At 45.4% G+C, this 25,557-nt stretch overlaps 1 protein-coding gene across 2 annotated transcripts in view; it reads right to left on the bottom strand.

The window, feature by feature from the left end:
* LOC135366883 (uncharacterized) overlaps positions 1-25,557 on the bottom strand; it is a 182,048-nt gene that overhangs the window by 10,624 nt on the left and 145,867 nt on the right. For both annotated transcript variants that reach the window (XM_064599844.1, XM_064599845.1), the window contains exon 3: positions 290-615. In XM_064599844.1, the coding sequence (XP_064455914.1) occupies positions 290-615 (326 nt within the window). The remainder of the gene's footprint in view (positions 1-289; positions 616-25,557) is intronic.

Here is a 25,557-nt window from a genome sequence, read left to right as displayed (position 1 = left end):
TACGCAGTTTATGGATGATGATGATGATGGATAGAAGAAAAAATGGGGAGGTGAGTCACAACTAAATCGGACTGGCTACCACAGAACACGTACGAAGTGACACAGTTGATCGAATCTTCGACGTTGCTCGTAGCTTCCAGTTTTAATTGTCAAAAAAAAAAAAAAAAAAAAAAACAAGACTGAGTGCATTTCGGAGGGAAATTAGAACGTAAGGGACCAAGCTATCGGAACAGATTCTCAGGTTGCACGTCTTCCGCTTTGTGGTATCGTTTTCTCCGCTGGCGCTTACCTAGAGACATCTTCCGTGCTGCCGCTATGGAACTCCGGAGAGCTGGCGGCCTTGAGATGGCGTTCCGACCGGGAGATGGGCCTGTTGCGCACCAGCTTTCCTGGACGCCCCAGGAGCACCTTGCTGACGGGCGGAGAATGCAGAAGCGCGGTGGTGGAGGGCTTTCGAAACTCGGTCTCGTCTGACAGCTGCCGGGCCAACGAGGGAGCGTTGGCCAAGACGGCTGCAGACCCGTTGTGGGAGTCCTTCTGGTAGACGCCCATCGTGGGCTGGTCGTCAAACGCATCGCAGCCCTGTCCCTGACCTTCGGGGCCACTGCTCAAGTCCTGCCCAAGAGAAGACAACGGGAAACCTGTCACGACACTCATTCAAAGAAGAAATGGCGCGCACAATCCAAGCGCCATCAAGCATGTACACAGAGCTTAGCGTGTCTCGACGTCTAATACATTTTACCACAAGAGCAGGTACAGCTCTGGCGCAGATGTTCTCCGATTTGGAGTGCTCTTTTCTGTTTCATGAATATATTATATCATATGATATATAATATACTATGTGAATATATGAATGAATGAACTTTATTTCTGGAAATGCTTGCGGCGGGAGCCGTGAGAAAAAAGTCACCGCAGCGACTTGACTTCCGATATCGTTGACAAAATCGCTGTAAGCAGGGTATTATTTACAATTCTCCAAACTATAAAACTATGAAAAAGAGAACGCTACGTATTTTTGCACTTCCCAACTATTAAAATAACATTCAGAACTTCCGTAAATGATCTCTTCTTCTCAACTAATAAAAAATCATGTTTCGACCAGCCCACAAAAAAAAAAAAAAGGAAAAATTCAGATGCAAGAGAGCAATAATAGGATCAGAATATTCATAGAAAAGCAAAAAAAGAACAGCTCTAATGTACCTCTAATGTATTGATCGTGCAATATCCATGTAATGTCCTCACAGCACAAACAGAGATATCCAAAGCAACCTTCACGCAGAGATATCCACATCATTACCAAGGCGTCTGACCTTCTGCGCGGAAGGAGCCACAAAAATGGAAAACGTATCTGCGAATCTTGCGGCGGCAAAACGAACGGTTCTACACAGAAGCGCAAAACTCTCGAAAAGGTCATGGAAGCGTGTTCTACTGAAGAAGAGAGAAACCGTCGCACGCAGACGGGCCGCAACGCAACGCGCATCACCGACCGCCCTCGGGGCTCACGGGCACGACAGCTGACATTAATGGCGCCTTTTGAGGCACTGAAATGACAGTTAAAAAAGAAATAATGACGCAGCGAAGACGCGCAGCGGCGCTAAAAAAATGGCGTTTTGATTCCGGTGGGTAAAGAGGCGAAAGGAAAGAAATTATAGGAAGCGCCACGATTTGCTTGATGACTTCGAGCGGAGTGTTATTTCTCGACGCAGAATGTATGGATGGGATATAAAAGAAAGTGAAAAGAAGTTGGCAGAGGAACGGAACCGCAGCGTCGTGCGAGAAATGAAAATAATTTCAAGTCAGCCGCACGGACGTAACGGACGGGACACAAATGGCGATAAAGCGAAGTTTCCCCAGAGCAGCGTCTGCTTTAAGTGGTAGTGACTACAGATGTGGATAAGGATACAGAATCATCATTTCGTATCTCATAGCGGTAGCATTGACATTCAATTGGCTATTATACTTACATGTGAGATACCCATTAATTTTTAGCGAATCGGCAAGAGGTCACATATTCGCTGCCATGAAATTTCGTAAATTCCGGATGCTAAAAATTCTGCCTTGATTACCTTGCTTCGTGATTAGTCCGAAATTGCCACCCCACCCCTACTTGCAAGCTGTAAAGCAGTTCAAATGCACACCAGTACCCTGCACAAACAAACAGCGAAGATAAAGTCCGCGATTCTAGCACAGTTCTCGAAGTGTCAAACGTAGTTAGAAATGTTCGTGTGGCCTTAAAATCCGCGAATTTTTCAATTCGCGAAAATTAGGAGATTGCAACATTAAGGATTTTACAACATGCTGTTTTGCCACTGGGGTCCATGCCAAACAAATAGAATTATTTCAACGTTTTCTTCAACACCAGAAGGAAATTAAGCTTAACATACGAGAATTCAATGACAGTAAATTGCAACAGTTGCACACCGCGAGGAGCAGCACCAGTGCAGCCACCCGGCGCTGCTTGGGATGGTCATTTTCAACAGCTGGGAAGCGGCTCAGTGGGTTCTAACAACATGCGGGAACGGTACATTCGGTGACTATTCGCCGTGGCCTACGGAAATCTGCGACTGAGTTCATGTCAATATTCTAATTAATAAAATAGCTAATTAGAATACAATTATAATTAGACAGTTAACTAGAACTTCAAGCCTCTCTTTCATGTACGTCTCGAAGTGACAATCACAAATCAACTAGTAATTCTCTTAGGGCGTCATGCATACCAACTTTGACACTTTGGTTCGGCAGCATATTCTAAATAAGGAATAAATTTGGGGAATAAATTACAGCTTCTACTCCACCAGACTGTATATTACTCCCCCTTTGTAGTCCCCTGAAATAGTCCTAATGTTCAGCATTTAGTCCCAAAAAAAGACTCATGGTTGTGGCAATGAATTTCGTCCCTTTTTTTTTTTTGTTAGAGTGTACGTGTGACCGCTTGAAACACATTCCAGTATTTCTTTTTTTTTTTGTATATTTGATGAACCCTTTGCTGTCGTACCGTACATGCCCCACTTTCAACGGTGCCAGGGGAACACCATTATGTTTCGTTAACTCTTGCAATCTTACAGGAAGGCACGTCGACAATGACGTCAAACGACGAATAAAAGACGGTATATTAATTGCGAGGAAGCAGCAAGATGGCATTTCTCTTTCGAGACCACGCAAGCGTGTATGCCGCGTTGTGACTTCTATTGTACCCCTATGTGTCTTCAGCTACAGCTCTGAATGACGGACATTGACCTGAGGGTTGCTCGCCCTCTGGCGGACAGGGTAATGGACTATTTATGGCTACTTTTTTCGCCGTTATTCTTTTCACCCTCTTCCTATCAGAAAGAGACAGCTTAATTTTTATTACGTTCGAGCTGCAGGTTGTCAGAAACGACTTCTTTCCGCCTGGCAGATGAACGCGGCAGGAAGTTGGCCACTTCCTCTAACTCTCTTTTATATCTTCACATACTGTTTTATACTTGCACATGCCAGCAGCACTGTGTTGGTCGAGCGGCATACGCACATATCGTACTCCCTTGCTTCATATTCCTTTGTTGTTTGTTCCTTTTTATTATGCTAAAACAGCTTCGCAGGCCCATCCATCGTGTAGCTTCCGTAGGTCCGCCCGCTTTTCACTTCGAGACTGGGAGGAGACGCGGGTTCGAGTCCCCGCACCGGCTGCGCCGTCTGGGGTTTTCCCTGGGTTTTCCGGCAGATTTTCCAGACGAACGTTTCCACAGTTCCCCTTGAAGTCGTCCCATGACGCATACTAGTCCCCTTATCCCGCACTCCTTCCTGCTGTCCCCTCTGCATCTGTCCACGTCTCTACGCTTCTTATAGCCACAGTCGCTTCGCGGCGCTAACAAAGAAGTAAAAAAAAAGTTCGCCCGCAGCTTTTTGGACCACGCGACCTAAAATTTACTGTCAACGATGGCCTATAAAGCTACTACATTCAAAAGCGTCCGGTACAATTCCTCGAAGATGCAGCCAATTTTTACTTATCGCAGTAGTCTTCTTGAAATATGCTTCTCATAAAACGTAAACAACTAGAATTAGCCGAGACAGGCCACATTTAAGGACAAACATCCCAACACAACATCTCGGCCCGATATTGGGCCAGTATTGCCAATATTGGTCCAATATCGGGTCAATATATTGCGCTGCTTGGGACAACAAGTAAGCATCCAAACGCTCAAGAATCAATGAAATCAGACAGTCCAGGAAAAAAAAAATATATGCCGACGCCAGGATTCGAAACTGAGCCATCTGATTTCGGGGCAAGTATGCTACCGGATGCAGGTATGATGCTGGATAACAGGTATGCTGACCGGAAATCAGAAGTTCGAATCTTGGCGTCAGCACCTTTTCCCTGAGTTATCTGATTTCCGTGCTTCCGAGCATGTTTCAAACGGATGCTATACCCTGATGGGGCCCGTTGAGCGAGTAGTCGCAATATCGGGGGAACACCATTTCCCACAGGATTGAAGTCGATCATAATTTTTTTCTTCTTCCTCTTTTCACAGTGCTCATTACATCCTTTCAGTTCAAGATTCAGAAAGAGAAAAAAAGAAAACAAAAAACAAGAAACAGCGTCGGAGCAACCCTCTATTTCACTCCACATCCCAGAGGGAAGACCTCGATACTATGCCTTCACACCTGTCTTGCTTTAATACGCCGTAAACGCAACACATGCGCAAATAATAGCCCCTCTCACAGATCCTCCATCCTAACTAGTGACTCTAATCCTCACCTGACAGTGTATCCAGCAAGGAAAAAAAAGAAAAAGAAAGTTAAACCGCCCCACTAAGCCGCGCACCCAAAACCGGAAATGTGTTCTGTGCAGGCACCGACCGGAAGTCAACTTCCGGCGCCAACTATTATGCCGAATAAGATGGCGTCTATATGCCTGTCAGCGCGCCTTGCGTGCTACTTACTGCAGTCCACGATCGAGCAAGCAATGAAGAGAAAGAAAGAAAGAAAGAGAGAGAGAGAGAGGGAGAGAAATGAAGAATGGAATACGAATAAAATCCGGAGACAATTGTGGCAAGTGCAGAGTTTATGGAACGGTACCTAGCAAGCGTAGTCTCGGTCCCCGGTCTCATTTATACATACATGCTTCTTTATTTTATTTTATTTTTCAGGTGGAGTCCCATATATCAATGCCCCCACCTCGGTCCCCTTTGGGGGCATGTCCTTCTTCATTGGGTGACAGTGGCGAGGGCACCTGGCTGGTATGAATGAATCCGCCATATGGGCGTCTGCCATATACACACATTCAAGAAGGAAAACGAAAGAAAGAAAAGACACAAATTTCACGAATGAACCTGTGTCGCCTGCCTTTCCCCGGATATTTTTTTTTTCGCCTTCTTTTTTTATCGTAGAAAGGAACATTTGCCGCAGCGGAATAGCCCTATTCCGCTCCTTTTTTTTCTCTCTCTCTTCTCTGTCTCGCGCAGCAAAATCCGTTTTGAATTTATAGCCACTGCCGTCGCAAACTACGTTCACGTGAAGGGCGTCTGTCCCATGTTTAAAGTCGGGGGGCAAAGTTTTCACGAAGAAATGGGACGCGTGCATTCTCGCGTTGCAAAAGCAGGACGTAGAAAGGAAGGAATTTTGATGATACCCGATCTGGCAATCTCAAGTGCACATTTACGAGCAGGACGGAGGGGAAAGACAATGCCATCGGCGGAGTCTCGAAAGCGAAGCGGACCTATTTTTAACGCGTACTGTGCGTACTTATACCATCTTATATTACCCACTATCGCATTGAGTCGAGCCTATTTTTTTTTTTGTCGTCCTTTTACTGGAATCTCGCGCTCTTGCTCGTACACATTCAACTAACGGAGAGTAAACAGCGAAGAACCAACTCGTAATTTCATTATACCCTCGTCTATGCATCCTCTATCAGCTATTTCCCATTTCGATGCAGAAAGGGGTATATATGAGCGGTACAGTGGAAGTGCGCTGGCTGAAAAGCTGTTTCGCAACCACAGAAAATTAGCGCTAGATGAAGCTCCTAACGCGACGAAATAAGCCTCCGGATATCATTAATTTTACTAAACAGTCTGATATGAACGATGCACACACAAAACATATACTCTTGTATATATATATATAGAAAGCTTGATAAGGCTGTGCTACGCGGCAGCTGCAACGGGTTGCTGCAGTGCTCGTATACGCTGACGAATTAATGTAATCTCCTGCGAGTAGGTACAGCTTGGGACAAAAGTTTACGGAACACCGGGGTGTCGCATTTCTCCAATGGAGCGGCAACCTAGCAGCAAAAAGGAGTGGACATACATACTGAGAGATGGATAGAATAGCCCGCCACCCGTTTCCTATTCGATCGCCTTATGATAGCTAGCAGGGAAGCGCTCCGATGAAGAAATACGCAGGTGCCGTGTTCCGTAAACTTTTGTCCCAAGCTGTACCACGTTTATAGTTTGTGATAAGACAGCGCCCGCGCCCGGGCAAGTGATCAAGAGGGTTTACATGGGGCTCAGAGTTTGTTTAAGTAGATAAAATTTATCTTTAAAAACTCTCTGAAACACAGAAAACGTGACGACTACGGAGCAGTACAGGGAGAAACAGAAAACCTGACGTCAACAAGCGAACAGACACTCGAATTTATTTGCAGACGACACCGCCACATCTGACGATATAGCTAAGGCCTCCGAGTGCACGGTAGTGATTGGTGGGCTCTTAACGACTAGGTCATGTCGTTTGAGCAGTCAGGCTTCGGTTATCTAGGTGACGTTAACAGAGGGCGCTCCGAAGAGAGCGAGAAGTCGCGTAGAATGCAAGGGCGACGGCTGACAAAGGAAAGTCGTGTCGCAATGCAATATCGCCGCATGTAAGTCATTGCTCTATTGTCCATGGAGACTGCATCGTATATCAACATCCGTGATCGTATCTGCAGCTCTATACATACGTGTACTCGCACGTCGTCGACATGCTTCGGTACAGGTGGACCAACAATGAACAAGTTGTCGAATTTAAGCACCTCTGTACGCGTCAAGCAAAGAGCGAGTGGCGAAGTTGAAAAATATATTAAATTAGTGGACAGTAATGCTGCTAGATGTGCTTCGAACGACAAAACGTTTAACTGAGTTATCCCGAACAAAGGGATTTTCTAATGTGCTCGAAAGCATTTTTTATGGTGCGCAAGAAAGAAAATTGCTGCACCGAACTCAGACATTTGGTGGTGAAAATTGCATAGTCGCCATGATTAAAGCGTCAGCAAGGAGTTTTAAGTTTGCGCTAGAATGGAAAAGAGAAGGTTAGAGGACAAGCTTGCAGGGAGAGGGTTGCATAGCAAGCTAGTGATAACGCTGACCGTAGAGGTTGTGTTAGCTCTATGTTGTTCACAGTCACAGCAGCAGACCATTACGAAAGCCAGACAGACTGCACCGTCGTGGAACATCATTCATCACCACATCATTTAGATATGCGACGTTGAGTGATTCGCTGCGCTGCGATATTAAAGCTGATGTTGAATGATTGAATATGATGAGACATGATGTTGAAGTTGTGCAATGGTGGGTTATGAATTATGATGTAGAAGTTGAACGATGTGTTGATGAGGTTCATGCCGAATGATGAATTATGATGTTGATGGGATGTGACTAGCCGTGAGTTAGGCCCACCATGATGTGATGTGGGATGAATTTCCAGAACAGTGCACTGAACAACAGGCGCAAAAATAATAAGCTCGGCCTCTGTGTTGCCCCGGACGATGTCATCCGTGTTGCAAGAAACGAGAGTAGACAAAAGAGAACGAGGGAGTGAGATGGCATATTCAGCGTCACACACGGTAGCCTAGACACAACACGGAGCATTACTTTCCCACAGCCTAACTGCCCACATAGCCCAGCTATACCAATGCACCTATATCTATGGATGATGAAATCCGAGTTTCTGCGCTCGCCAGCAATCCCAAATTGGCGCCTGGGGGCTTCAGCATGCTCTTTCAATGGATACATCCCCGGCGATTGACGTCATTATGTCTCCGGGGATGCTGTTGCAAACTCGAATTTTTTTTAAAACGCCTTCAATGCACACAAACAAGTTGCACAAATGCATGAATATCGTGCACATATCTCTCCGAATCAAGCGGAGAAGAAGCTCCGAATCCTTGAAAGCCACCGCAGGACAAGCGTCATGCCAAGGCTGCTCTCGACATCGCGCGTCCACGCAAACACGACAGCAAACGTCCCCCCGTTGCGATACTGCAGTGTTCTAGATGTTCCATGCAACAGAAAGTCGGGCATCTCACGTTCAGATCTTCGCACGGAGAGATCAATCGGGACCTCGAGGCTTGGCAAACACTGCGCGGCTATACGCCGTTGTCGACGGCTTGCATACGTGAGGTTCACGAGGTCCTATCGCCTCGGCGCGATAAAAGGCTCCAATTGCTATACCGCACGCTTAAGTGTGGCTCCATCGGCTAAGTGTACGTACGTATAAACCATGCCATGACACACAGCCTTTAGCAACGTTCGACTGATACAATGGACAGTGTTTCCTGCGTCTACAATAACAGGGTGTGCCCACCGACTTTACCAGTTTCCGTAGTAATTGCTTTACTGTAATATGTACTTTAGTTTCATGCTTTTTTAACTTTATTTTTATCTATTTTAATTGGCTTTATCTTGTCGGTTATTTATTAAGTTCGTGTTTTTTTTGTTTTGTTTTTTCTTTTGGCAGTGCTAAAACGAGTCGACTGTGTTCTGGTTCGTGTTTTTTCTTTCTTCTTCTTCTTTGGCTTTTGTGGCGCATACAGCTAGTAAAGGGCTCAGACACGGAAAGGAAGAAAAATTCTTGGAATAGCAAGCAATGCAATGCCTATCACAAACTGCGCACAAAAAACTAAAAAAAAAAAACGGCGGAAAAATATTTAAAATCTTCCTCCGAGTTCTTTTATCACTTGCTATAAGAGAAAACAGATACACACAAAGTTTGCACGCGGTTGCACAAAGACAGAGAGAGACAGACAGACAGACAAAAGAAAAAATGGGAACGTCGTCCGTGTAGGTGCCGCTCCCGAACAGTTTGTTTGTGTCTGTGTGTGTTTGTTAAACAAAATCGGCTAATGCCTTTCTCCAAATATTGTGAGTTGCACAGAATTCTAAAAAAAAAGAAAGCATGTAAGGCTTCTTGCTCTGAAAGACGACAATGGCCCAGTTTCACCAGCACCGATTAGCACTTGAACCAAGAGCAATGTACCCTTAAAACATTCGTCACGTCATCAACTTTTCCACGTCGAGACTGGGAAGTGACCCGGGTTCGAATCCTGTCACCGGCTGTGCAGTCTGAGGTTTTCCCTGGTTTTTCCGAAGCCTTTTCAGACGAATGTCGGCACAGTTATCCCCTGAAGTCACCGCAGGACGCATACTAACCCCGCTGTCCCCAACTCCTTCCCGCTGTCCTCTCTCCATTTGTCCACGTCTGCACATCGCTCATAGCCAGCCAGAGATGCTTCGCGGTGCTAAGACGGAATTAAAAAAGAAAAAGAAAGGAAAAAGAAGAGAGAAAAAGGAAAATAAAAAAGTCATCAACTAACGTTTGTAAAAGGAACTGAGTGCCAACTTCAAGTTTTAGCAACCCTTAATCTCGGTTCAAAGTTAACCAGCGTCGGTGAAACCGGGCCAAAGGCATTCAATTCGACATCGTCTCATACGTCAGTGTGTCAAGGACAAATCATGACGCGTGCCAACAAATCCACGCGCCAGGGGTTGAAAGCATTCCAGCGCTAGATGCATCCCAGCGCTGAGGACCGCAACATGAAAAAAACTCCTCGCCTTACTCCTTATAGCAACTCGTTGAAGCTCAACGGAGCGTAAACATCTTCGATACAACGCAGCCGGTTCCCATAAGAGCGAGTATATACTTTTCGAAGGGACGCTCTTGCTTCTGATACGTCCTTGCATTGCCTGCATGACCAGACACTCTGAGCGAGCGGTCGGTCTGGCAGTGGGCGGACGGTATTTCGACACACAAATAGCTGCCTCTTATGTTCTGTGCGTGCGCAAAAGGAAGCTTCACGCGAGGAAAGCCTGGTGAAGAGCACCGCAGAGCAGGTATTTCAATGGCCACTTGAACCGTGGAAGAATTCCGAGATGATGAGATGCCAATGCTGCGTTCATCCTTTCCCATCCCTCGTCTCTTTGTGTTTTATATTTGTATTTGTTGCATTAAAGCTTATTTGCTGGTTTGGAGCCCTCACAGGGTGTCCCCGTGCATTGCTGAAGACCGAACGTTCAATCTGTTCCTGCTTTGATCTACGACGCATGGAGGAGTTGATCATGCGTTTCTTATCAACACCTTTAGGCCAGTGCATTGACTCTGTTCGCGTTTGCATTTATCTGTAGGGTACAGGTTCCGAAAGCTTACGGGACACCACAGCGACGTATTTCTTGACCGGAGCGACACCTTAGCAGCGAACGGGAGTGGACACACTGACAAGTGCATGGAATACCCAGTCTCCTGTTCAGCTCTCTCTAAGGAAACTGGAAAGTTCGTCGACTGGTGCACCCGTTCGCGAATTATTTAGCCGGGGGATTTAACTGAAACACGCGGTATACAGATCAGTCGATCTCTGCATCTCTATGCAACCCATCTTGTAACTCCAACATCGGGGTCGACAGAGGAATTATTTTTTTATCTTTTTGCTTTCAAATACTACGTCGACGAACTAACGGCCCTTGTATCTCGTTTTACCCGCACAGTAACTCCTGGTCCGCGAGCGCTTAAAAGGCGTAATGGGTATAACATGCCACATAACACGCATAAATTTGCAGCACATACAACGCTATGAAACCGGTTCCTAATGCCAGTAGTATGATCACGCTTTCTATTGAGGCCGATACACCGATTTGGTGCGGCTCTTGATCCAGCAAAATCGAAGCAGCTTCGGTTTTACTTTATATAATCGCTGCCGTGTCATTCCTGAATGCATTACTCTAAAATAGCGAGGATAGACGTCAATACCCTCCTCTAGAAATTATACGGGGGCGAAGATATCTTTAAGGTCAGCGTTTCTCCCTTACTACTTACTATGCATGTTCCCAATGTTTATAGTCCATTATTTCAAATCTTCCAAACAACGGCCGCTCGTATAGACAGGTGACCCCGATGAAGCTTTTTGAGCTCGCGCAACATTTCGTAATCTGCCATTTGCGCAGTTTTCGCGAGTCCAACCTTGTTCGCGTTTCGTGGAATGCGCATCCCTGTCCAAAAAGGAATGAGGAAAAATGTCAGCGCAATTTCACCCTGCAGGAATGTCTGAAACCGATACTGATGAGATGCATAACTGAGGGGGCTCTCGGAGCGTTGATCTGTGATCTATGAACTAGAAAAAGTTCGGAGGCTTCCAAACGTGGTGCTCTCCGCGCATCGTTGAAGTCGCAGAAGCTGTGTGTGACACAAAAATGCCTACGCAGTAAACATTCGTTATAACGAAACTTTTTTTTTCGAATTATCGCTCTATTGGGAGCGTCACGTTGTCCCGACCGAAATGCATGTGTTCGACCACGATTACTCGTGTGTCCTGTCAGTTGACTCCACCTAGTGCGAAGCACGTACTCCCAGCTTGAGTATTTTCTTTTTCTCCCTTTCTCTCGCGCTCTTTGTATTCCACACAAATTAAAAGCCTGTGGAGGTGTTTACCATCAAGGTATGTTTGCTTGCTCGAATACTTTTTCTGGGTCTCCCCTGTTTTACCGGGCGTTTGCGAGGCGACTATGACTGGTTTTGTGCCATTTCCATTTATATCGAACAACCGCCTATATCGAACTTTTCCGGTCCCGTTGACTTCCTTATAACGGTGTTTACTGTATTGCGTTCGGTTGCTGATGTACCGCATACTCTGAAACCGGTATAGGGTTTGCGCTACGAGACAACCGTGATCATGAGTGATGTGAGTGGCGCCTTTAGCCGGTTTCGAACCCGCGACCTCGAGGTCAGTAGGCGGACACTTTACGAAATGTACTTACCGAGGTACGGTACGGCAAAATAAAGTGTGTGCATTAGAAGTGGATATATTACTACCAAGTACGCAGACTTGGTCGTTGGACGTGTGGAGCACCGCACCCAGGGAATTTGGTGACTCGTATGCTATAACTAGAACTTGCCGTCTTAGCAAGTGTTCCAGTGCTCTAGCTGTTCCTTACTTCTGTTTCGGGAGAGGAATATTGATTCTGAAGCAGTGCCACTCACACTATGTTTAGTTGTTTTGGACATTTCGCATCAAGTTGCGGTATATGGAACACAGGCACCTTTGCTTCCACAGCAATACTTCAGGAAACTTTTTAATACGCTGCCGAGAAGCACTTAACTTATCTGTCCTGCGTAAGCTCTATTCGTGAAAGATGATCATCATTGAAAGAAAATAGGAAAGCTGGCAACGAACAACCTAAGCAGCACAATATATTGGCCCAGTATTCGCTGGATATTGACAATACTGGCCCAATATTGGTCTGCTATTGAACCAGTATTGCCTATATAGAGCCAATTAGGGGCTAATATGTTGTGCTGCTTGGGAAATTGAGGTGCATCTCTTAATACAAGCGAATTAAGCCTACGCGGAAACTCCAAAAAGAGAGAGAGAGAGAAAAAAAGCGATCGATGCACAAGTACCTTTTAAAAGCACACGCTTTTTGATGATTCGCTGCTCTAATTACTTCCATTTCCGAGCACTTGCATTGCGTCTCAATTACGTTGTGCATTCATTATTTAGCGTGGTATTTTAAATAAATTATGTTACTAGTGTCTTGTACACGCCTCTAAGTACGTCCTCCTGAACAACCGTGCTACCAGCGGTCAACTGGATACAGCGTCAGGGCGGTTGTGATTGTGTGGAAGGCGACAAGGTCATGTGAAAGAGAGGGAGGCAGCGACGTGGAATTCCGCCACTGGCTCGTCTGCGTGAGGGTTTCCCGTGGGTTTTCCGGTAGAGCGTCTAGACAGATGTTCGCACAGCTGCCCCTGAAGCCAGCCCAGGAGGCGTATTTGCCACTATTTTCAATCTCACCATATCTATGCACCACCGGTAGGCTGCAGTTGTTCTACGGTTGCTGGACTAAGAAAAATAATGGTTTGTTTGCAAACATTGTAATCCATTATGGAAAGTACTCGACCGGCAATGGAGAGGTACCTGGTTCGATTCCCGCCGGTGTCTGGCCTTTTCGACGACTCCCATATTTCAACTGTAAACCGGAGCTGTTGTAAATAATAAGGTTCGTGCGCCACAATTACAACAGGTACAGAACAGCCGGCAGTTCAGAGGAGCAAATTTACGAGAAGTTCTGTTTCTGCCTTTTACGATTTAACGATCGACTGAAGATGAAGATGAAGCCTGCACTTGGGCGACCACGGACGTAGACAAAAGACAAACACGAAAGCAGAATTCTTTGTCTTTTGTTCCTCCGTGTTCGCCAAAGCTCGGGCTTCTTCAATGCACGGATTTCGTTCACCAGCTTGCCCCCCTCTATATGCCGTCTTATCAGACTGAAGAAATAATCATGGTCGACACTTCATTATAATGAAGTCATAAAGAAAACGCGTGTTATACTTATTTCGTTAAAGGAAAATTTATTCAACGCATGAAACTTAGTGAGACTTGGATGTTATGCAAGATGTTGGTGACCATCTGCAACACAGGATGTAAAGCGTGGTGGACACGTACAGTATATACAAATAGATGAAAGCTACTTATACTTATTATACGTATACTTATATACTTACTTATACTTATTATGTTGCAGAGAAGTTTGATTGGTTCATTGATAGAAAAAAAAAAAGAAACGAAGATGCAGAGAAGCTTCCTTTGGGCAAACATCATAGGTACACGAGAAGCTATAAATACGAAATTCATCGAAGTGTACCGAGCGAAGTAGCAAAAGTCACGATGAAGCTCCCCATTCACCATTTCCCAATAAAGTTGTTGTTGTAGCAAAAGTGCAACAATTAAAAGAAAGAAAACGGACCTTAGAGACACACCCATACGCAAAGGAAGTCTTTTGCTACTGTTTGTTTGTTCAGAGGGGATACTCAACGTAAGTGAAGCAAAGAGCTTGTGTGCAGCGCAAATACAGGGCAAAGGCACGTAAGCGCCGTAACAGTCTCGTCGGTTGCAGCGACACTGGTGACAGCGGCCGCACGACATGTTTCCAGACCATCTGCTAGCGTGCACTTCCTCTGTGCTTTCCTGTTATTGACGTACCGTTTCAATTTTTGAAACAACGAAGATGATGATATATGCAAAGAAGTCATATTTCTGAAGGTAAGTGGCTTGGTGCAGAAGCATGAGTGCAATGCTTCTTTCAACGACTTTGCGAAGTACAAAACATACAAACACACAAAAACAAACAATCATGAACTACAAACACAGGATGACAACGTCGCGAAGCAAAGCCAGAACGCGGATTCGAAGTGTACATTATTTATAGCGTCCGACCGCTATGCTGTCCGCGCTTAAAGACCCAGCGCTTGAACACGTTTGGTAAACTCTTTACGCAACTTTTACTGCACGAGAATGTCCCGTTTAGCTGTATCGTTTAACCGCCCTAACGAAGGGAGGCACGGCGCTGTCATGTTGCGTCAGCCGCCGAGCAATATTTGCAAATTGAGGCGGCGTCCACGGTCAAAATTAGCCCCAATTACGCGCCCACAGGAGACTGAAGCGTTGTAAAGAAGCACCCCCGCCATTGTACCGACGTTCCCTCCCGACACCGAGGAAACAAACACGGCGGGTAATTTCCTGCACGCATATATTTCCTGCTTCGGCAATTCCATCGAAAAGAGGCCAAGCAGAGAACATTGCGATCGAGAGAGAGCTGTTTTTTTATATATCTCTCTTTCGAAAAGAAAGGACACACAATGATGGGAAAACAATTATGAGACCGGTGGGGATCACCAACAGCGGTCGGCACAAAGGGGGGACGACACCGCTTATAGCCCGAGCACATTTCTCCCACGCTTGACGGCAAACAACAAAGGATCGAAGACGAGGAAATGACCCCCACGACGACGACGACGACTCACCAGCAAGCGCAGCGTACTCTTGGAGAATGACAGCACCACAGTCCACAGGTCTACGGCGGGCGGAGTCCGGCAACATCCATTGTCGTGGACGATGCGAATCTTTTTGCGTTTCATCGTCGTCCGGAGACAACACACAGGGCCTCGTCGTCGCTACACCACCCTCACCAGGAGACGCGTTTTCTCACACACACACACCGAGGAAGGAAGGTGACGGTAAAAACAGGAGCGAAGCATACATCCACACGTACCGCGACGCGGTCCGGCGTACTATAACAGGACGGACGGGATTCTTTTTCCCCCCGCAGACACTGTTTTCTTTCTTGTGAATTGTTTCGTATATCCCGTCTTCTCTCGCATGCACAGGGGGGGTGAGCTCTTTCTCTCCCTTGCCCGTTCTTAGCGACCGATTTTTCTACGAGTGAGTCACGAGGTCGAGCAAAAAAGTCGTGCGGCTACGACGGGAACCTCCTCGCCACCTTTTGCGTTTCCTCTCGGCTCATCTGCCGCGGCTGAACGGCCACGGAGCACAGCAAGGATCTCCTTCTGATACTCCGTCGTGAAAAGGGAGAGGGGGGTTAGTTTTGCTTCTTTCTAAATGTAACGGAATCTCTCTCTCTCTCTCTTTCTCTTCTCTTTCTTTTTGCTTTGCGCAAACAGCCGTTCGCACCCCCTGTTTCTACTCTGTCATCGTGATCTTGAAGCGGCTGGGGAGAGGGAGAGTGCAGGCGATGTGTGTGTGTGTGCTCAAGTGAAACGACTGCCTTGCCTGTGTAGTGAGTGCGACGAGGAGCTTAGAGAGTCGGCTCAAACCCCTGACCTTTGGTCTAGATTTGGATGAGGGGAAAAAAAAAAAAAAAGTCGCAGCATATTTTGGATGATCAAGTTGTAATCCATCACTCATGAATGGTGTATGCAGCAGATCGGAGCTGTTTCGTGGCACCTGTGTCAATGTTATGCACGTAAGCGACGCCGCGCGCATAGATAGCTGTGTCGCACCAGAAACATATGTTCGCACAATGGAAAGAAACAAGACATAAAAAAGGAAACATTGATTTGGTGTCCATTGTCTGTTCCATGAGAACATGTTGTGGTCATCACAAGAACAAGAATCTCAAGCACGTGTGTGTGTGGTGGTGGTGGTGGTGGGGGGGGTTGCGGAAAATGGAGGGTCATCATTACAGTTACATTGTAACAGCTTAATGTATCATTACAGACATGTGTCGAAAGCTGAACTAGTAGATGTCCCCCCTCGAGGGGGTGCACAGGAAAAGTATGGGGGATGTTGTATGGGATCAGGAGTGGATTTATACAAGGTTTGGGGGGGGGGGGAGAGGGAAATCTGAGAAGGAAATTGTATAAGCTGAGTTTTTTGGGGGGTCTTTTGGGGGGCGATCACCCCTCCGCCCCTTGGATCAGCCACTGTAAAGGGTGGGGGGTCTGGATAACTCACTGGGGCTGGGATTGCCGTGTATCGCAGTCCTCACAAGAGAAAAACTAATCGATTAGCGGCAATAGATCTTTCTTTTTAGGATGCGCCACCAGTAATTATGATCAGCGTTGGGGATAATTAGCTTTCTTGATAACGTTTAATTGAATTCGTTACATTTCAGTTCCAGTAGCTTCTCGAGGAACTCGTTGCTTTTTTTTTATGTACCCCTGTAACTTGGGGTAAGGTGCACAAATAACGCAAGCTGTGTCACCCCTCTCTCATGTTTGCGACTAACATCGCCATTTTTTCTTTTACCAATCAGTCAATCAATCAATCAATCCAACCTCTCTCTCATGAGACGACAGCCATCATGTGAGCGCCGAGGAACACAAGCCATCGAACCTAAAATTCAAATGACTGCATATATGCTTTGTTCTCTACTGAATTTGTTCTCTCCAGATTGGATATTATTATATACGCAGACGATACAACATAACTTTTTTCCGGGCAATCAACAACAGAAATTGAAGCATTAGCATTAGCAAATAAAGCGTTGCAGAATTTGAAAACGTGGTCGGGTTGTAATTCATTACGTACCAATACAACCAAAACCAAAACAATGCTTTTCTCCCCCGAAAAATAAAGTTGTTAGCGATAATGTTACACTCTACTGTGATAATAAAAAGCTCGAGACAGTACCTTCCTTTAAAGCTTTGGAGGTGATATTTTCTGACAATTTAACTTGGGGCATGCACGTAAAATACATTAAAAAAAAAAACTAGCTGGACTAAATGGAATATTAAATAGATATCGTTATTGCTTACCAGAAAACGTAAAATTCCAGACTTAACATTCCTTTTTTTTTTTTCGAGGTATAACTATTGCTTCCTAGTTTGGGGTGCAACTACTACCGTAAATACAAATGAAATGCAAGCGGTACAAAAGAAACCCTTGAAAGTGGTTGCTGGCATCGGTTCTTCTTTACGTCATGTAGATTTCTTCAAATATTACAGTGTCATTTATATATCCAACTTTTATAAGAACAGATTAACACTGACGCACTCAGCAAGTACTCGTAATAATAACGTAAGCTTCTTAAAATTATGTAAGTTAAATAAACGAGTGTCTACTTATTCATTTCGCAATGAGCAGTGATGTACACCTTTGTGCAGAACGAACTACGGCAAACAATCACTACAATATATGTCCGCTTCAATTTTTAATCAAATGTTAGAATTACGCAAGATTCTTTATTAATTACAAAAAAGAACCTCACTAGCTTCATTCTAAACATGAATTAATCACTTTATCCTCATTGTATTTAATTTTATTGCCTTCTTATTTTGCCATTTTGTACTGTTGCTGTACGGTGTACATTGGGAGGGAAGCCTTAGTCATGCCTCCTCGGTTTTTTGCTTCCCCTTCTAACCGAAAGGAAAATAAAACATTGAATTGAATTGAAATTGAATATGTTTATTATGACACCAAAATCATGACCGAAGGAAGCACATATAGAGTTACGGCTTTTTCATCATACGGAAGATTTCTATAATTTTGATGTATAAAAAACTATTATAAAACGTCTTGCATCGTGACATCAAGACCTGAACTTACTATACAAAGTTTAAGACCGAAAGAGTACATATTACGTAACAAGTAACTTGAACGTATCTCGTTACTTTCACAAAGTAAGTTGGGAACTTCAACTTGCCAGTCAGTTTGTCAGTTTATTTTTTTAAGTTTATTATTAAGTTTATTTAAGTTCATTTTCATAACTTGTAACTTCGTTAATAAGTTAGTTACATCTGCATGGATCGCGAGTTCGTTTCGTGGAGCAACTTCGTCATCTCTGATTACAATTATATATTCATGTTAAAAGAGCGTGGCATGCACGTGAAAAAGACGAAGACAGACAAACGCGGCACTGACTGCCAACTGGTTTATTGAACACGCAGCATCCGATTAAATATTAACTGAATCATCCCGCCATTCGTCCTCTCCCATTTTCTCGACGAGTCTCGTGATCGCGGTACATTTATATTTAACCGAGCGTTGTGTGCTCGCGAAAACACTTGGCAGTCAGTGGCAGCACTTCTGTGTCTTCCTCTTGTCCAGTATATACCGCCGTCTTTCCACATGACTTACACAGCATAAAAAATAAAACGTATTAATCTTACACATAGCTTGCACGTGACGTCACACTATAGGTTTTCCCGTGCTTTTTACCTCTTTCTGGTGAAAAAAAAAATCAAACAATCAAACAACATTGTCTTTGTTGGGCAACACGTCATTCAAGACTACACTAAATACAGAGACCAACGCCGTAACTTAGAATCGTCGCTGGCCCACCTTCTCGACACCCTCTGAAGTCTCCGTATATGCCTCGGCTCCCAAGGGAGGGTAGGAATATTGGTCAACGCGTTGAGGGATGCTGCTGCATTTCGTGTACGGACTTTTGAACCACTGACTCGTTAACTAGACGTATTCATCAGTCGGCCCCTGTCTGTTTTTTTTTTTTTTTTTGTGCTATACCTTCTGGACATCTTGGGTTGCATTTTGTCTTTCTACTTGTCTTCTATGTACATGTTTTCTCTTTACACTAAATCAATCAGTCAACCTTGTGGTTCGTGTGGCCACTGAAAAATTGCGCACCGCGCCCTGCTCTACACAGTTCTCAGCCACTTGTCTCTGCCGCTGGCACCAAAAACGCATAGCTGCGCGTCCACCGGCAGACCGTTACCTGTATATACTTGGGAGGACGAGCATGCCAACTGACACATATCATCAACGATGCAGAAATGACAAGCGACGAGTCAACACAACTTCTATGCAGACGCCAGTACTATTCTTTACTAGTTCTTCCAGCAGTACTAGCAACCTTCGTGCAGACGTGCAGACCTGACACACGCACTCAAAGACCTTCACGGCAGAGACCTTCTGCACGGCGTATAAGTACCGTTACCTTCCAGAAGCACGCCTGAATCCACTCACCGTAAGAAACTCCGCGTTCCCACAAAAGACTCGCCGCCATAGAAATTTTCTTTCGCTTCTTTTTTCTTCTTTCTTTTTTGTCGTCACGTTAACCCATATATGTGCGGATATGAAACGCAGGATGGTTTTCCTTTCAAGGTGCATCAAGAGAGCAAACAGACCTTGGGCGTTGTGTGAAGACGAGTTGCGCCCGCATAGTACTGCGTCCTTTTTCTTTTTTTCGAAAGAATGGGACATCGCTCATCTTCGACTTCCTTCCACGCAACAGGGCATATTCAGGTACTGGTGCCAAGGACGTTCCAGCAGGTAACTCTCAACGTACCGTGGTGAAGTAATGTCTTTCGCTTGCGTAAAGAGAGAACGGTAAATATCTACTGGAACGATGCTGTTCTATTTTGAATCTATATAGCGATAAAGAACACGTGGACTGAAAACATATATATAGGGGGCAACATTTTCATACGCAGATGGCACACGCAACGAAGTCAAGTGATGGACGACGAAGTCTTCAGATTTGTGTCGACTTCATCGTTCCCTGCGTTGTTTGTGTATGCCTCAGGTTCAAGGAAATACTGCCTCTTTCTATAGCGCACCAGTCCGTTTGCACACTTGTAATTTGTTGTGAAAACTTGTTGTGATGGCTTGCGTCTGTCGGGGACAGCAAAATTAGGCGAGTACGATATACTGTCGATGACTGATACGATTTATGCGGATTACCTCAGTACCTACACACCATTCGGTTTATACCTGCAATGGCGCATTACTAACCCTTCGATGTTGTTAAGGCTCTGAGCCCCTGGTCCCCGGACCATCAGACCGTATCTGTATATGCTGGCAAGAAAAAAGAAAAAAGAAGAAAAAAAATTCCAAGCCATGAAGGCGTTTGTGCGATTTTTCGCAGACTCCAAGTTAGCGGACACAGTGTGACTCTCTGTGTGAGTGACTGAGAATCTCTGTCATTCATTGTTCTTGTTGTAGTTAACCATTTTTGTTTTTCTAAGTGATCTGGAGTAGCCGGCTCACGTAATGAGTGCCTCTTTCTCCATTTTTTTTCTGCTTCTGTCTTTCAACTCAGCTCAACTACCCCAAGGAATAGCCCAGGGTGCTGCTCGACCGAAATGTGGTGGTGGTGGATGTACTATGACTTTGATGGCGACTCTCGTATCTCCAAGCTAACAAATATGGCAGCATACTGCTCATCGTAAGAATTATACAGCTGGAACCAAGCTCTATTTGCACCTCAATTGAAATTCCGGCTAATATTTGTGCAAGAACATTAATAACACACCAATTAATTAACATTAAGTCAGCGTTAACAGACCTCTCCCTGTTTGTAAACATATGACGTCATAGTGTTCGGCAGCGCCACCGATTTAGTAGAGTTGAACTATACGCTCAAAGATGGGAGCGAACGAGGCCGCGCCCGAAGGCCACGGCGTTGAGTAGATTACGACGGCCCCTCAAAGGGACGCGACCTACGGTCCTACTGTTCTTTCAATTCGTGGAGCCCAGCCCTCCCCTTCAGATTTGTTTCGGTTTCAGTCTGTCTACCAACGTCATGATGACGTTTCTCGGGTAGAGGTCTACTAACACTGCGACTGCAAGACCTCGGACCACTAAGAAACTATATATCTGGCACTCTCAAGACTTACCACGCCACCCAAAAGGAGCAACTCCACCTCGCTTAATCCATACGTGCCCTGTTATTAATGACTGCGGAAGCAAAGGCCTCACACAAAGAGTGGGTTCATATATTTTAGTGGGCATGAGACAACGCGACCCGATGTGGTAGGTGTTCGGCGCACGGGAGGGTACCTACGGCGAAACAAAAAAAGCTACGCAAAGAGAAGAAAAGGGGGTACATGTTTTCCCACGCGATCGAACACAAGTGACCGCTGTTTCGGTGCGGTCGCCCTGCAATCCCAAAGGTCATTTGCGCCACCTAACGGCAAACTGTAGGTGGTCCAGGTCGAGGATGTTGGGCTATCATCTTTCGTGCGTGTATGTATAGGTGTGTAGTCGTAAAGCGGGGAAAGTGGAGGGAAAACGTCAGTTAATGATCGACCTGGTGAGTCCGGAAGTCTAGAAAGGTGTCGAGATAGAGATTCTCATCGAACGACGCTGTTTGCGTCGAGAGGAGCTCAAATGAATCCATTGTGCCGAGCTGCGAGAACGTGAGTGAAAATATGCAGATTTAAAGCGTAGTTGTTTACTGAGTAACAAAGCCCAAACAGGTGAGTCGGCACACAACGATTTCAACGCAACACAATCCCGTTCCCTTTGTGTTGATGTCAAAGGAACTGCGTGTTTCATTAACGCGACGAGAAGTGTTTCAACTTTAGTGTGGGCAATGAAGAAGAATGTGCTCTAGATCTTCTAGAGCACCGCAGTGACAGCATCTGGGAGGGTCAACCTGCCTCAAGCGGTAACGTCACACTACCAACCTTCCCGTACGACATTCTCCGGGTCTCTTAATCAGCCAAACTTTCGCCCCAACGAACTCTCTGCCCTCAATGCTCTTGTGACCTTTTTGGATACCACATGACTTCGATCCTTATTGTGAACATTATTTCATTCCCCACATCACCACCAGCAATGGGGTAGAGTATCGCCCCTGGCGCTGAAACTCCCCATTCATCATCTCAAATTCATCTCATTCAAATCATCATTCAAATTCTCATCTCTCATGTTGTTGTTGCTTGTTTGTTTCAACTTTAGTGCCCCTTTAACGTTTCAGGAGACTACCCAAGCAGCACAACATCTTGGCCCAATATTGGGCCGGTATTGCATATATTGGGCCAAGATGTCGTGCTGCTTGGGTGGCCTCCTGAAGCATTAAACGGGCACTAAAGTAACCTAAGTTACTCCTGAAGTTACATATTTAATTGGTCCAATCTTGGAGCAATATTGGGCCAAGATGTCGTGCTGCATGGGTGGCCTCCTGAAACGTTAAAGGGGCACTAAAGTAACCTGAGTTGCTATTAAATTAACTTATTTAATTGGTCCAATCTTGGACTAATACTGGGCCGGTATTGCCAATATTAGGACAGATTTTGTGCTGCTTGGGTAAGCCTGCTCCGGTGCACTTACATTTAAGACAAATCTCATTTCGATCAACCTTCCTTGCAACATAGTTCAACTACATAGCTGCGGCTTCATTACCTTCACGCACCAACGTACACACGATAACACCCAAGTGAACATCTGCGAAGCCACGCAGCCATCTAAGTTTAGAGTGGCTACTCGACTGTCACCCGCACGTTCGCAGTGATTAGCGCATACACGCGGGTTGGATACGGCCTCTCGTTAGCGTAATGTTCGCGGCGTCCAATGCAAGTGCCACAGTTCCCTGTTTGGGTTAATTATCCGCGAACTGAGCACCAAAGAACATGCGGTCAAAGCGTGGGATGCGGGTGAAACGTATACTAATTAAAAGCTAACCATTGGGATGCGAATTTCACCTCGCCGTTTCATCGGAAGTTTTGTGGAAGCCTGTATACAGACAGAACTGATACAGAACTATACACTCGGTTAGCTCAACATGTCGGAGGGGCAATTAAGACGGTGCCACACCGTGAGTATATACGACGCAAGCTGCGCATAACACGTCGTTTTCCCCATAACGTGCATATTATGAAGGTACGATGTATAGTTGTATTCCACATAATTTTGCAAAACTGTAACAGAACTGTTGAGACCTACAATTTCAGCTGCAGGCTCACACCGCTTTCCGCGCAAGATATCATAGTTGAGGCGACCTGTCTTACAATGTGAGGCAGTGCTGCGTAATGCAAATTATAACCATCAGGTTAAAGAAAAAACTCCTTATCAAATTCTCATTAGTATATACCCAAGCAGCACAATGTACTGAAAGCCGGGTGCAATAGGGGTGGACGGTATGTGTATTATCAATGTTCTTTAGTTTCAGGAGTCTGTTCAAGGCCTTCCGCCTACCCGTCCACCCCTATTGCACTCGACTTTCAGTACATTTTGCTGCTTGGGTATATATATTTATCAAGTATGGTATCACAAAACAAGCGAACAACCTTGGCGACATTCTCATATTTCCTAAGAAATCTTTACCGTTCAGGCTGCGTAAGAATGTATACTGCTTGCGACACGCTTGTCTGAAATCTGTGCGGCGTGGTTTATCGCACCCCAAATCTCCAGGTATTGCGAGATCATTTATTTCCAGTAATAAAAACACCCGCAGCACACGGTCCACCATTAAATACAATACTGTCCGTGTACAAATAGTCCGTGTAATTAGTGCCGCGAAGCAACTGTGGCTATGAGCGACGTATACAGATGTGGACAGATGGAGAGAGGACAACAGGAAGAAGTGGGGGACGGGGTGTTAGTATGCGTCCTGGGCCGACTTCAAGGGATACTGTGCCGACATTCGTCTGGAAAGCCTTCGGAAAACCCAGCGAAAACCTCAGATAGCATAGCCGGTGGTAGGATTCGAACCCACCTCCTCCCAGTCTTCAGCATGACCTTGGCTACCTGCACGTACGAGCGGGACGCCTTAAACACCTCGGCCGTGCCGCTGGTCAAAGGAAATACGGGCTGCTGGACTACTGACAGGCGATTTCAGAAAAGCGCGTGTCGCGGACAATATACTTATATAGTTAAGTCGTTTCTGATCCCAATCTGTCACATACTTCACTTTATTGTACTCGGTAAAGAAAATATTTTTTGATTGGTTGGAGATCTGATGGATCTCAGCTGTGAGCTGGAGCGCGACGTGACGAGATGGCACCGTGAGGTCGCCGAGGAGATTGCCCGTCCTCCCCGTTCGCCATTCCGGTGCTTGTCAATAATTCGGCCCGATCAGCGCGCATGAATGTGGCGTGAGGTCAAACGGGGCGAGCCGTACATGCCGTGGGGTGAGTTATTCAGCCACCAGCCCTCATGAGGGCGGGGTGAAATCGAACATTCTTGAAATAAATATTTCGGGTAAGGTTGATCTCTTTGAGGTCACTCGCCGATATCTGGTACATTCTATATTGACATTAGTATTGATGCAGAACGGGTGTACTCTACATACCAGGAGAGAGAGAGAGAGAAATCTCCAAGCGACAATGTGTGGTAAAGTCAAGTAAGAAATATCCGGCTACCTCGAAATCACTCAAACGCGAAAGTAAATATAAACGTGTTTATCCTTGTGTGTGCTTGTGCGTACCAAAGAGAGAAAGACAGCTATTAATGAGTGGAACAGCTAGGCCACAATGCCTACACTCTGAGAAAAAAAAGGAGTAAAACGGGGAGCAATAGCAGCTTCTAGTCCCTTAGACTGCAATTAGTCCCCATTTTAGTCCCCTAACCCCGACATTTACTCCCAAGGACTACAAATTGTCAATGAACTTTACAAATTGTCTTCCGAATACAACAGTCTACGTAAATATGTGCTCTTGGTCAATTTGATGATATACGGCTGCATAACTTCGCCAACTTAGCAATCCCCCCCACAGAGTAAGAAACAGTTAGCGCTTCTTGCTTCGCAAATTGTGCCCTAGGTATGTCGCAGGATTTTACGTCACTCGGTATATCATGGTTGACGGTTTGATTCAAAGTATTTTCATGCATGCACACCAATTACGTACCTGGGATTCTGAGAACAGAGAGTGAAATGCAGTCTCCACTCTATGACAGTCATTTACTCCTGTGCATTTACTCCCGAAAGATACTATTTTTTGTGGCAATGCGTTTGCTCCCCCAAAGGAGTAAAATTACTCTTTTTTTTTTTGTTAGACTGTAGAAGTGGTGGATGTATTTTCTCTGCGGAGATTTGGAAAGATGACGACTTGAGACGTGCAAACTGCTTGTCTATCCGGCTCGACTGTCGACCCAACTCTCTGGCACGCAGGAGTCGATTTTGTGACGCAAATCCTTCCCTTTGATTCACATGGGCATACGCTGCACAAAATAACGTCCTCTTCACGAGGAAATTTGCAAAAAATAAACGACTGCCGGCATTCCGTCGCCTACACTTTCGCATGCTTTGGATGCCCTGCGGAATGAGTAAACGTACCCGAGAGAGAGCTCACAAGGATGTAGGAAGTGAGCACGGTTCGTTTGCGCGGTAGCTGTCTGGGAAATTAGCGCAG

The sequence above is a fragment of the Ornithodoros turicata genome, chromosome 8 (assembly GCF_037126465.1).
Source record: "Ornithodoros turicata isolate Travis chromosome 8, ASM3712646v1, whole genome shotgun sequence".
Classification (NCBI taxonomy): Eukaryota; Metazoa; Arthropoda; class Arachnida; order Ixodida; family Argasidae; genus Ornithodoros; species Ornithodoros turicata.
Note: the sequence above shows the minus strand (reverse complement) of the source record. Positions and strands in the feature narration are given on the sequence as shown.